The 13,520-nt window shown below is 30.1% G+C and overlaps 1 protein-coding gene and 2 non-coding genes across 3 annotated transcripts in view; 1 reads left to right on the forward strand and 2 right to left on the reverse strand.

Moving 5' to 3' along the window:
- LOC129971452 (peroxidasin-like) overlaps positions 1-13,520 on the forward strand; it is a 138,198-nt gene that overhangs the window by 85,415 nt on the left and 39,263 nt on the right. Inside the window, exon 2 of the mRNA XM_056085230.1 lies at positions 13,132-13,203. Within this exon, the coding sequence (XP_055941205.1) occupies positions 13,132-13,203 (72 nt within the window). The remainder of the gene's footprint in view (positions 1-13,131; positions 13,204-13,520) is intronic.
- On the reverse strand, positions 9,071-9,142 carry Trnad-guc (transfer RNA aspartic acid (anticodon GUC)). The gene has a single exon. It is a non-coding gene; the product is annotated as a tRNA-Asp (tRNA).
- Positions 9,153-9,225, reverse strand: Trnaf-gaa (transfer RNA phenylalanine (anticodon GAA)). The gene has a single exon. It is a non-coding gene; the product is annotated as a tRNA-Phe (tRNA).

The raw sequence follows: 13,520 nt of genomic DNA on the forward strand, positions 1-13,520 counted from the left end.
TGGTTGAATAAAATGTTTTGTGTGTATAGATCTATTAAAGAAATAAATGTTGTTGTTGTTTATAATGGCACTTGCCATGGACAAGCTCGCTGACGAAGTCAACGATTTTAAGCCAAGGGAGCATGTCTTGTTTTAGTAGCGACAACTAGAGTCAAGAGTACGTCTTAGCTACTCACGCATCACATTCGCTTGCACAGCCCCTTTTTGCAGGGGAGGGGGGACATTCACACATCTCACAAAGAGAACAGATGAAGAACAACAATGCCCGAACCGGCACTCGAACCCGGGACGCCTAGATCACAGGGAAGACGCGCTCCCCCTATGCCAGGACGCGAATCACCAGGAACGAATATCACCATTAAACTTTTGAATATTTTATTTATTTATATTAAATTTTGAGAAGATTGTCTGTTTCAATATTTATTAATGATACTCTGTAAATGCAAAGATTTATACGTAGTAAAACAATAATTCGGGAAAAGTTATCTACATTTTTGACTGAAAACTATTTATTCCTGTTCATAACATTAACAAATTACTTGTAACTCTATAATAAATATATCGTTTTCCCTAGATATTCAAATTTTTTCAAACATATATAATTAATTCGTGCTTATATTATAGATTTATATTAAATTTCATACCCTCCATATTTATGTTTTTGTATATGAATGAATTCTTGTATAGAAAACGAAAGTTTTATGGCCTACAATTCAATCTTGAGATTTCGACGATTCTCTTTATTCTAAACTTCCCCGACTTAAAACAACAACAATTTTTTGAATTGCAGTTCATTTCTGTTTATAAACAGTATAACTCAAAGATTCATTAAGGTAAATAGGTAAAATTAGGTTTGCGACATCAAAATTATAAATCGGTATCAAATTTCTGCTACAATTCGCCAATCTGAACATTATTATTGCGTGTTCGAAATTATTCCGAAACTCTAAAATAGATGGATGCAAGTCGAAAACCTGTCTTCTCGCAATCGTCCCCTCCTTGGGTACCTTTCTTTGAAAGAGGGACAATCAGAAAATGCTGTACTGTGCCAGTGACATCTTTATGTGTACATACTTGAGAGAGTGAAGAGGAGAATGCTTCTAAGAAATTGTTATATATTCAGGAGATTATACAGCAATACCTGCAGATACCTATAAAACAGCAGAGAGCAAAGAGTGCAAATTGTGTTAAGACACTAGAGCTTTCTTTGAAATATAACAGTTCTAAAGGACATTTTATTCTTCTAATGCCCTTTAGAAAAGTCATAATTCAACAAATTTAATAACTCAAAAAATATATTTAGTGACTTTTCTTCTTAGCGAATAAGGTATCTTCTTGCTTCTTACTATACTTCTTACTATATGTCATTTAATTCTAAGTTCTGTAGAATAATGGGAAGGAAATATTCGGGCTAAATGAGAACTTCGTTATCCATTGTATTTAATTATAAAATTCAATCATTGTGAACGAGAGGGTTGTATAATATATTTAAACTCAATGGGGTTTAGAAAAATAAGATTTAAACTGAAAAATATCATTTTTATTGCAAAAAAATTATTGTACATTCTATTTCAAACATTTTCATGATGGTTTCCATAATAATTCTGTTGAACAAAGTGGTAAAGGTTCCGGAAAAGTGATATTTTTCTCTGCTACGCCGACCGCTTTCTTAATTTCATTTAAAAAAGAACAAGAGTTGTCTTTCGAAGGGTATCCTGAGATTCTTTCAACTTCGTTTTTGACATTATCTGTTTTTTGATGTTCATTCATTGTAGTTTTGTATTTCTTGGATATAATGTCCATGTGCTTATGTTGAGAAGATGGATCTAACAAATCTTCTGGAATATTGTGTTCTTTAAGATCATTCCTTTTTTGAGTTAGATCTATGAGATGAATTCCTTTTCCATTTAACAGTTCATCTTCAGAACTCATTTCATCATCGCTAAAAAATGTTTTTAAGTTTTCGGACAAAAATTCGAATTGCTGTGTTTCTTTCTTTTTGGTTTTCTTTAATGGTGCAGGTTTCCATAAACTCTTTAGAAAATTCTTTGATGTATCGGTATCATAGGCATTCTTTTTTCCGCCTCTTTTGCCTTCTGTTTTTTCTACTTTTACTCTTTTAAAGATTTGTACTATACTTTGCACACATGAGGATTCTAAAAATCGGTGAAACCAATTTCTTCTTTCTTGTTTCTTTTTGTGTTTTTCGTATGTGTTTAGCCATTCGTTTTCTGTTGAAATGCTTGGCAGATAATGCTTTAACTGCTCGATTTTAATTATAGTTGCTCTTGGTGATTTAGCTTCTTTGTTTTCGCTGTCAGTGTCTGCTGGAATCCCTATAAATTTCTTTAATTCCTCTTTGTAAGAAAATCTATGATGCGCGTAATTCTTTCTTTCTTCCACGCCGTCTCCCCAAATAAATTCCTTTTCTCTTTCAAACAGTGGACGATGTTCCAGAATCGCATTTTTTCTAGTTAAATAAATGGCAACTACTGTTAAGAGAATACAAAATAAAACTCCAAAAGTAACCCAAATTGTGAAAATTCGCAATTTTATAGTCGAGTGTTTAATGCCTTTGTAGTTATCCTCCGTTTTCTCTGTAATTTCTGCAAATTTCTCACCTTTCTCGTCATGCTTTAATGTGTACTGATATTCAGCGCTTGCACTTTCATCCACTAAGATAGGTTTTAAGAAATTAAACATATTTAAAAAACAATCAAGATTTAAACGTATCTTATTTAAGAAAGATTTGCTTTTATTATTTTTCAAGTCATTATTCAGATTTGTTTCTTGTTTTTTCTTTATTAAGTGTTTCATGTTAGATGTGTCAAACTTTGTATTTTTTATTTTTTTGTGTGTCGAAAGATTTGACTTCGAAAGCTTAAACGGATTTTTAAATATTAACCTTGTATTTGGTAGTGATTTGATAGTACTTTTTGAAGTGGATATATTCTTTGGAATTTTTCTGTTGTGTGCTGTTTGATCAATGGACTTTCGGACCGATAAATTGGAAGCAGTAATTTTGTTATTTAAATGTATACTAAATTTTCTATTTTTCATTTTTATATCTTTTGTTTGAATTGATTTAGAAAGCTTGAATGGATCTTTTAATTTAATTCTTATATTTGATAATGGTTTGACTGTACTTTTTGGTGTAAATACTTTTGTTGATATTTTTCCGTTATGTACTCTTTGATCAGTGGACTTCCGAACTGATAAATTCGAATTAGTAATTCTGTTATTTCCATATGTAGTGGTTTTACTTTCTTCCTCATTAACGTTATGGGCAATGTTTGATGTTTGAGTAATTTCATCTTCAAACATCTTTAAGTATTTTGCATCAGTACTATAAGTTTTGTTTGTGCTACTTTTTCTCTTTAACAAAGGGTATTCGAAATCTTTTGCAAGATTAGAATCTGTCTTTGCTAGATCATAATTTGAATCATCTTCTGTCGATACCATGATGTCTGTATATTTCATTGTTCTGTATGTTGTGTTTTCTTCAAAGGTTTTTATTAATTTCATACTTCTGTTATTGATGCTTTGCTCATCCTTTTCACTTACGTTTTCAGGGGAGTTAGAATTGTTTAAAAAATTGAGTACATTATCTGCTGTTGTATTATAATTTAATCTTTCTTCAAAGTTCTGGAAATAATTATCATTTCTGAATTCTGTCATGCTGTACGATTTAAGCATTTCCGTTGTATTTTCTTCATTTGCATCATTGTAAGAATAACTACTACTGAAATAATCGTCATCATTTGTATTATGTATCTCTGATGTTGTATCGTAATTGAAATTTTCACTGTCACCATTTATCGGCGTTATAAATTCCGTGTAGCTACTTTTTTCCTCTTTAAATTTCTCTATGAATTTTGTAAATTCATCCATTTTTCTGGAAAGATCTCGTTTTTTGTTAGAATTAATTGATGGCATTGTTTTGTTTTCGAAGCTTACATTATTAACGTCCTTTTTTATTCTAACATAAGAATCTGTCTCACCAAGATTTGGCATTTCTATGACTCTGCTTCTATCATACTCATTATCTTGTTCATCATAGTTTTCTAAAGGCACGTCGTTCAATCTTGATGCATCTCTGGTATTTAGAAGACCTTCTTGAGATTCAAAGATTTCTTGTTCCTTTTTTACCATTATAGAATCTTCCGATACTGGTTTAATATCTTCAGTTGTTGGAACAAGTTTTTGATAGTCAGTTTCTTTTTCCTTTTCGATGAGGAGGGAATCTTCTGACTCTGAAGTTGCTTCGGTGCTGTGCTGAGATTTTAACTCGCTTTTCAAAGCAGAAATGAAATCATTGGCAAATGAATTCTCAAGATTATGAGCTTTCTTCCAAGTTTTATATGGATTTTTTTTCTTGCTTACTGATCTTTCGTTGTTTGGAATGTAATATGTACTGAAAACTTCAGTTTCTTCATCTCTATCTTCTGTTTTGTCTTCGAAAGTGTTAAATTTATGATTTGTTTTATGGCTCTTCTTGGTATGTTTCTTCTTCCTTATTGAATCATCATAAAGAAAAGTATGTTTGTTCTTATCTTCAATTTCTTCATTTCCAGCTTCGAAAGTTGTGGGAAATTTGTAGCTTCTTTCATGGCTCTTAGTATGCTTTTTCTTAACTGCTGAATCTTCATCGGAAAAAATATGTATACTGGGATCTTCAGTTTCTAATTCTGTTAGCTCTGCTTCAATTTGAACTGTGGTAAATTTTGCAGAGATTGCTTTATGATGTACTTTTTTCTTAGCTCGATTTTTCTTTGGTACATGAAAATATTTCACAATGGTTTGATCTCTCTGTTTTCTATGGGAATCTTTTTTGTCATTCCTTTGTAATAAGTGTCTTTTATTATTACTTTGAACAGGCATATAATTCATATATAAATTATTTCTTCTTTCAGAGCTGTGTTCGTAATAATTCTTTAAAGTACGTTTTGTCCTTGCAAATGTGAACAGTGTATTCTTTATATTTTTTCTACTGTGGTCCGTATATTCTGCGTTTTCTATATCATGCTGAACAATTAAAGGGACTGTGGTCGATGATGTTTTCTTCCGTATAATTTTTGTAACAGGTATTTCACTCCGGTTTCTCTTATAGTATCGATTCTCCGGTACCTGAATCTAGTAAACATAAACAATATTTGCCATAAATATCAAAATAAGCTCTTTCATTTGTTACTTAAATTTTAGTTATTTCATTGTAAAAATCGGAAAAGCGAATTTCGCATGATCTGTTTGAAAGAAATGCTCTTTAATGATAAAATTATTATCTTGAATAAAATCGTAATCATTACAGTTAATTCAAAAGTTAAAGAGATTCATTTCATATTTAAATTAGAAAAACACTTCATCCCCTTCTCCATAATGTTCAGACAAAAGCACTTGATTTGGATTTTTCTGCGACGAAATGAATAATTTGTTTAACAGTAACAAGACAACATTTTTTTTTTTTTTTTTTTTGGAGGGGGAGGGCATTTTTTGTTATCCAGTGTTCGAAGTAGCTGGTGAGTTGGAGGAAAAGGAAGAAAATTAGATTACTTAATTTTCAACATGCATCGTTTAATTTTATACCGAAATTTCAGTCAATCATATTGAAATTGATGGAATTCCTACTCTGAAGGGAATTTGCTTTTAATTATAATTCTTTATAATGATTTATGGTATGCAGTTATTGGACGCAGTTATAAAATTAGGAAAAAGCTGTAATTTTATAAATTTTGTTTATTTTTTACAAATATATGTCAGTGTACGTAATTTTTTCTGCAAATTGAGCTATTTTTTTAACCATTGCATGATTATTGTTCATAAAACAATAGTTATTTTTAGAAAATACAGCATTAGATTACTTATGTTTTGCCTGAACAACTAATTTCTCAAAATGAATGTATTGAAGATGTTTTTCTTTTTTCCCAATTGTACCGTATATGGGCCTCCATTTTTTTTAGTCATTATGAGGAATGCATGATATAGTATATGTGTCATTTGATATAAAATGAATAAAGAAAGCATTTAGCACATCTTCAGATATTGTGTAATAAGGCTATATTCCAGAATCTTTTCGGACGCATGTTTCTGAGAAAATTGGTTTTGAAGATATAGAAATTGTAAACGAATTCTTGTAAGGTTGTTCTTAAAGGAATTTTCATAAATATTTATATAATGTCACTTTCAAACAACTCATTTCAATAGAAACGTGAATTTCAGCGTTTTTCGGTCCTATTGTTCCTAAGATCATCCTGTTGTTTTATGTAATAATTCTACCATATATTTAATATCTCTAGCATTTTTTAAACTCAATGACTTTTAATCTCATGAAGACAACGTTCGGGTGATGGACTTTCAATTTTATTCTATAATTCTTAACACATTTTTCATAAGTTAACTCGCATTTTCATAACTCATTTACACACTCGGTTGCAAAAATATAGCCGGTGACATGATGTAATTTCTGTATCAAATTGTCAGTTAATGAATGAAATGTCTGCATTAAAAATGTTTGCTACTAATAAATTGAAATCTTAGGAATATTAAATGTACAGCAAAGTCTTGTTAGATAACATTTCATGCAGTTCAAATCTTATTGGAGTTTCCATTAATTTTTTATCGCTTTGGTAGTGAATGCCTTACTCAATCTTTCGTTAATTTTTATGCATATTTCTATGTTCCGTTCCGGCCGAATTTTATTTCTATGTATACAATGACCTGAAAGTTATAGAATAATTGCTAAAATGGACAAGCTTGAAAAACAGCTATACGAAATCACTGGTGTCAAACGATTCATAAGGATGGATTGTTATTGAAGCAGTTTTGATATATATTGCGCACTTGGCTTTTCATTAGATATTAAGATATAAAGTTTTGTTTTTGTAAATTCGTTTTAATTTCTCTATTTTAATAATAGGCCAGGATAACTATTTTTTATTTCCTATTCAGTTTAATATAAAATATTTCTTGAGCAATATTTGATTTAATATCAGGTTCAGAGTATTTTACCTGTAAAAGTATTCTTTCTTTTTCATTTCATTTTATTCGACAACGCAAATTGTATTTATTGCGAATAATTAAAACTCTAATATGATTGGTTCAAACTGTTTTCTTCGCTGTATTTAAATTTTAGGTAAAAGTCTACAATTGGGTGCCCTTTGATTATTTTGGCAATTTGTTTTTTACACCAAGATCGGCGCCAAGGGGATTTTCGGTCGGTGACCCAACAGAACATTATGGAAACCAGAAGTCTCCAATCGAAGGGGCACCCAAATCTACACTAGAACCAATTTTATGTTATCTTACAGAAATATAGAAAATATGACTTACTTGAAATTTTTTTACTACACCACCTTCTGGCATGATACAAATGAACAGGGAAAATGAAATGATTACCGTTAAAGAAGTTTTGTTTAAAAATTCATATTGCATTTTATGTTAACCATACGAAATATATAACAGACTGATCATGCCGCATGGCTTTAAAAACAAAGATAACAGTATGAAATTTCTTGCTGAAGCTCGATTATTGTTTCCCTTTTCTCTGTTGCATTTTTAAAAATTTATTTTGTTAAAAATTTCATTCAGTTTTGTAACAATGGCAATCGGCTTTCTTGAAGTTCATAGTGATGCTATTTCAATGAAATATATTCCTTGATAATATTTTCATTTTTTTTTCTTGTCCTTTATTTCGGTTTTTGTATTTAAAATAAAAAGATTAAATTGTTTAATCGACTTCATATTTTTTTTTTTTTTTTTTTTTGCTTCAACTATACCTCATTGTATTGTTTTTCGATATTATAAAAATATTTGGATAACATTGAATCTTACTATGGTTAGCCACGCCATTATAGTTGGATAAATACATTGTACTGAATTTTTTTCCATAGCGAATTATTTTGACAGTTCAAATTGCAGTTATATTCGAATAGTGTTATTTTTTATTCTGAACGTCAATTTCTATCTGCAAGGAAAATCTCGAATATAGGAAGTGAACTAAATGAAGTAACCAAGAAAAATGATTGAAGGAGCGCTTAGGTTTCTATTTCTTCGAACAATGGCCGATAATATTATTTTCTACTTGGAAATAGTTGCTATAGAGAAAAGAACAATTAAAGTCTATTATTGTCTTATTTTACTCTGTTGATAGTTACTCTGATGTTCAATTTTTAAAAATAAAGTCTCCAAAAATAAATTATTTGGAAATTTATGTCTGTATATATTGTCTAAATTACTTCATTTAAAATTTTATATTATTTTAATGGTCTTCTTTTATATCAATCAAGGTCGTCAAGATATCAATGTTGATTCTGGAAAAAGACTTTTTTTTTAAACAAAAAATTCTGTTACTTTTGAAAACAGTGCATGGCTAAAATGTATTAGCGGAAAATAGCAGAGGATTTTTTTTAACAAGCTTGCGTTGTAACACACGATAATTAACACTTTCTTGACAGATTTTTAAAGAAAATAACAATAAGCTTGACTGGAATATATTTGTCGCTAAAATCTCCCAAAAGTTGAACATCACTTTTTTTTTTAACGTAACTTGTAAAATATTCTGCATTATTTTTAGATTATGTAAATTAATTTTGAATGCTTATTATTTTTCTAAATAGTATTGTGACTCATAAACAAAATAGTTTTTTCACAAAATATTAAAAATAATAAACTTCGCATTTTTTAGGTTTCTTTTGTATTTTAAAGGCATTTGAACTACATTAATTTAAAAAAAAAAAAAAAAAAAAAAAAACTGCGAATCTCATTTATCGTCAAACTTTTTCCAATGGAGATTAAAATAATCATGTTAAAAGATAATTTCATGAAGTTTAATTCAGCAGACGTTTTCAACTCAGCAGCATTCAATTTTGTAGACGTTACTTACTTATGTTTCTATGCTCTGTCACCCGATTTTTTTTTCACCCTATCTATACTTGATAGTCTATTGTTGGAAATCGACCGAAATAATTCCCCTAATTTAGTATTAATTGTGAAAAAATATACTTAAATAATTTTCGCTATGATAAAAATTATGAATTTAAGAAATTATAAAAAAAAAAAAAAAAAAAAAAAAACCCTCCCCGGCGGGGAATCGAACCCCGGTCTCCCGCGTGACAGGCGGGGATACTGACCACTATACTACCGAGGATAACTGCTGTTGCCGAAACCCGGGATCGAACCAGGGACCTTTAGATCTTCAGTCTAACGCTCTCCCAACTGAGCTATTTCGGCACATCACGTCGCTAATCCTCTACTTTGAACAACAAATAAGTCTATCGATTGTTCTGCCATCTATCGGCTTTTTAGGAAGTTAAGTCTTCTAAATTTTTCTCCTTTTCCCTCTTAGAGAATTCGTTATTCTATTCGACCAAAGAATTTTAGAAAGAAGAAATTCAAGTAAATTTAGATCTTGCATTTTTTTTTTTTTTTTTATTATTATTGCATGCTATTGGTTTATGACAGAACTGAAATGATTTGGCTACCTAAAATGAACAGAAAAATTTGCAAAACACCAAAATTTTCAAAGTATATTCTCTAGCCAGGTTTATTATTGCTTACTAGCCGCCTTTGGCGACCAGCCGGTTCGCCAATCTTAATGTTCGTTAAAATTTTAATAATTAAATATTTTATGCAATTTCTACTTTAATAGCTTCTTCATCAAAATATTTTAAAACTTCAAATTTTGATTATCATACAATTCATTCATAATATTATAAAGGCCTTCAGTCATAACGTAATATGTATCTCTCTCATTTTCTGTTAGCACCCGTAGAATTTATGCTTTAAATTAAAGTGGAAAGAATTTATCTTCAATTAATATAATAATATTTTTTACTGAAACAAAGCATTTTTTTATAATCTGATTACTGAAAATAGAGTCACTCAGCGTTTAAACTTTATGGGCACTAAAGAATATCTTTTTAAATTTATGTAATATCTCAAGAGTTGGTCAACAAAATTTTCTTAGATTCATTATGAGCAGATCGATTCATTAACAATGTTTAAATTTAAATGCATCAAACACTAAGAAAATAAAACGAATCGTTCAAAATAAACGGTTGAAAACAGGTTTTAAAAAAACTACTTAAAAACGATGTACTTAAAACTATAAGCATATACAAAAAATATATAACTAACATAAATACAATTTACTTACAAAAGCATGCAACTAACCCAAAAATAATTTAAATCATCCATTGATAACGTTGTCATGGCAACAATCAGAACAGAATGCGCATGCGTGAATTTTCTTCGCCGGTTACGTAACGCAAATACGTGATTTTTTCTACGCCAGTTGGGGTAACGCTATGCGGATTAGAAATTTTTAATTTCCTTTATTCTGTTTTATTTTAATTCAAAAGTACTTCAGAATGAATCTGAAAGATTGATTCATTAACAATGTTTAATTTTAAATGTATCAAACATTAAGAAAATAAACAGAACCGATTGAAATAATCCGCCGAAAAATGTTAACCCTAGCCTCATTACTGTTGGGAGAAAAAAAAACTGAAGCCTTTCTCGTTTGGCGCAGGGGATAATGGAAGATTTTTTTGGCGGAAAAGTTGGCGGTGGGGAAAATGGAAGATTTTTTTGGCGGGAAAGTTAATTTTTAATTAATAACTAAAATTCTAATTAAAAATTCGAAAAAAGAAACCCCAGGTGCACATTCCCAACTTCCAAGGTATACATGTACCAAATTTGGTAGCTGTATGTCAAACGGTCTGGCCTGTAGAGCGCCAACACACACACACACACACACACACACACATTGAGCTTTGTTATAAGTATAGATAAACGTAAATTATTTCAAAATCTGGGGAATAGTTTTTATTTATCATTAAGAAAATAATGAACATTTTTTTAGAATTTTTTTTTTTTTATTTTTGGTATTTAGAAATTATTTTTTGGGGAAAACTTTTCTAAAATGAGTCGTTAGAAGAAGAAAAAAAAAGGGGGGGGGGGATTAAGAAACTGTTTCGCATAATGTCATTTCTATAAAATCGGAACTAAAATGAAACATTAATCCTGATAAACACGTCAATACAATAAATTTATAATAAATAAGATATGAAGAATATTTTGTAATGTGAAGTAAAACATGACTTAGTTGACGTGGCAAGAGTTAGCGTCGTGGGCTATAATAAATTTTTCGCCTGCAGTTGTCATCAAATATGAATGTATCCTGGACATATAATTATTTTTTTAGCCTCTCAACATAACTGCGCTTTAAAAAAATTTTTTTGGTCTCATTTTGTGTCTTTGCGTCTCTGAGACTGGCACCAAAGGTATTTGCATCCCCTTACACTTCTGTTGCTACGCCACTGCATATTTTATCGATATCTCGATAATGTAACTTGGTAAAAACAAGTGGATGGATCTATGAAAACAGAAGCCCTGAAATGGCATTTATATCTGTGTTTTCTCCCAACTGTATTATTATACATAGCTTAAAGTTTCTCTCTCGGCCATTCTGGGACATACTCGAGTTTTACATAACAAAATATTATGACAAAATTCTGGTGCTGCATTTTTTCAAAATTATTACATTCTAATTTAAATATAATTTCCATTAGTGAATCCGACATCTGTAGAAGGATGACCGAATCCGTATTGCATAATTGCTCCGAAAATATAGCATTGGATACGTTAAAAGAAAGACGATGAAAAGATTTCATAATAGTGATGTCAGTACTGCCTTCAAAAGTGCATATTATGTAACATACCTTTAATTTCAATAGTATTTTATTAAACGTTGATGCAAACGTTAATGCTAATTCATGATGAAAAAAACTTTAGAATTTTTGCCATTTTGTAAGTTGTTTTTTCTGGTCATTTCAATCATTTTATTATTTAAATTTGTAATTGACTCGTAAATATGCGTTTAGAAATAATAAAAACTGGACCTGACTTATCAATTTTTTTTAAATTCTGTGTTAAAAACTATATATAAAATAATTGTCCGTAAGCTACAATGGTGGTTTTTTTCATACATATGCTAGACCCAATCGTCTCGGACCCCGGGCCTTTAGAAAAGGCTCAAAATCTGTTCGAAGTACAATGCACTTTTTAAATGACAGTAAATTTGCGATAAAGTGTAAGAAAAATCTCACATTATTTTTATTCCTTTGCCGTCATATTGTCAAAATTCATCGCAGTTAAGGTAATAAAGCATATACATGAAAAATTACATTAATTTTTTTTATACTTTCTTACTCCTTTTCCATTTATTCTCATTCTCTGTCCACACAGGGAAGGCATCTGTTACACATGGAAGGCATATTAAAAGAATTATTTTTATAAATTCGTAGAACTAACTTATAAACATAATAAACTTTGTTATTCTACAAAAACCCCACCATCATTTTGTCTTTCAACAATTTTCGTTTTTTTTTTTTTTTCTTTCAGTACTATAATCAAGTGAAGATTTTGATTTGCACTTTCATAAGAATATAAAGGAAGCCATTCACAATCAGCAAATGCCTTCCCATGAAATGATGCTCCCCAAACTTATCCATTTAGGCCGATCGTTCGAGGACACTCCACGCTAGCTTCACTCTAAGCCCGTTGATGAACAAATTGCTATTGCACAGTGCAAACTTTCACCACTGTCCATGCATACCAAGCCTCACTCACCTGTATTCACCGAGTCCCCCTTTAAATGTGTTGGATATCCAACCTTCCTCGCCATACCATTTCTGACCGATTTCTACACTAACGATTGCTTTTGGCATGAAATTCACGGATTCGAGTGGAATGGAACAATTGTGAATGACCGCCGTAAAAGTATGAAAGTAAAAACATGGAATGAAATCAAACAAAATTTTGTTTTTTATTTGTGTCAAATAATCGAAGATGTCTACATTTTTTTTAAATTCCGCATTACAAAGAAGTAATGCGCAATTAATAGAACTAGTTTTCTAAAACTAAAATTTTATATTCATTCTTTCTTCAAACGTTTTCTACAGAAGAAATTTTGCTGAATTTCTTAAAAGCTGCTTGGATATTTCTGATAATTTTTGTTCCCGGGAAAAATTGTTGTATTTTCATGTCTAAACTTTGCATGTATTAGAATATTTTTAAATGCATAGCTTATCACGAGTTAAATTATTCATAATTTTTCTTCTCTCTTTTTTTCAGAGATTTGAGGTTTAATAAAATTCGAGAAATCACCAAACATACTTTCAAGGACTTGGGTAAACTAAACACACTGTAAGTAAAATTTTACTTAAAATTTTTTTTAGTGATTAACCTAACTGTAAATTACTCATGATTTTCATATGTTTTTGATAATCAACTAAAGAGTGTGCATACCTTTGTAAAGAAATATAGTATTTTGTCGATTATAGCATTTCACTGTAAAACAGCGGAAGTTATCTCTCTAAAGCTTTTTCATATATCTACCTCGTTCTTTGTGTTAAATTGTGGATACTAAAAAAGGCCATGAACGATATATTATGAGATTCCTATTTTAATAAATTGGTCCATTGATCCATTTAGTTTCATAGTTCAACACATTTTTAATTAAA

This window comes from Argiope bruennichi, chromosome 6 (assembly GCF_947563725.1).
Source record: "Argiope bruennichi chromosome 6, qqArgBrue1.1, whole genome shotgun sequence".
Taxonomy (NCBI): Eukaryota; Metazoa; Arthropoda; class Arachnida; order Araneae; family Araneidae; genus Argiope; species Argiope bruennichi.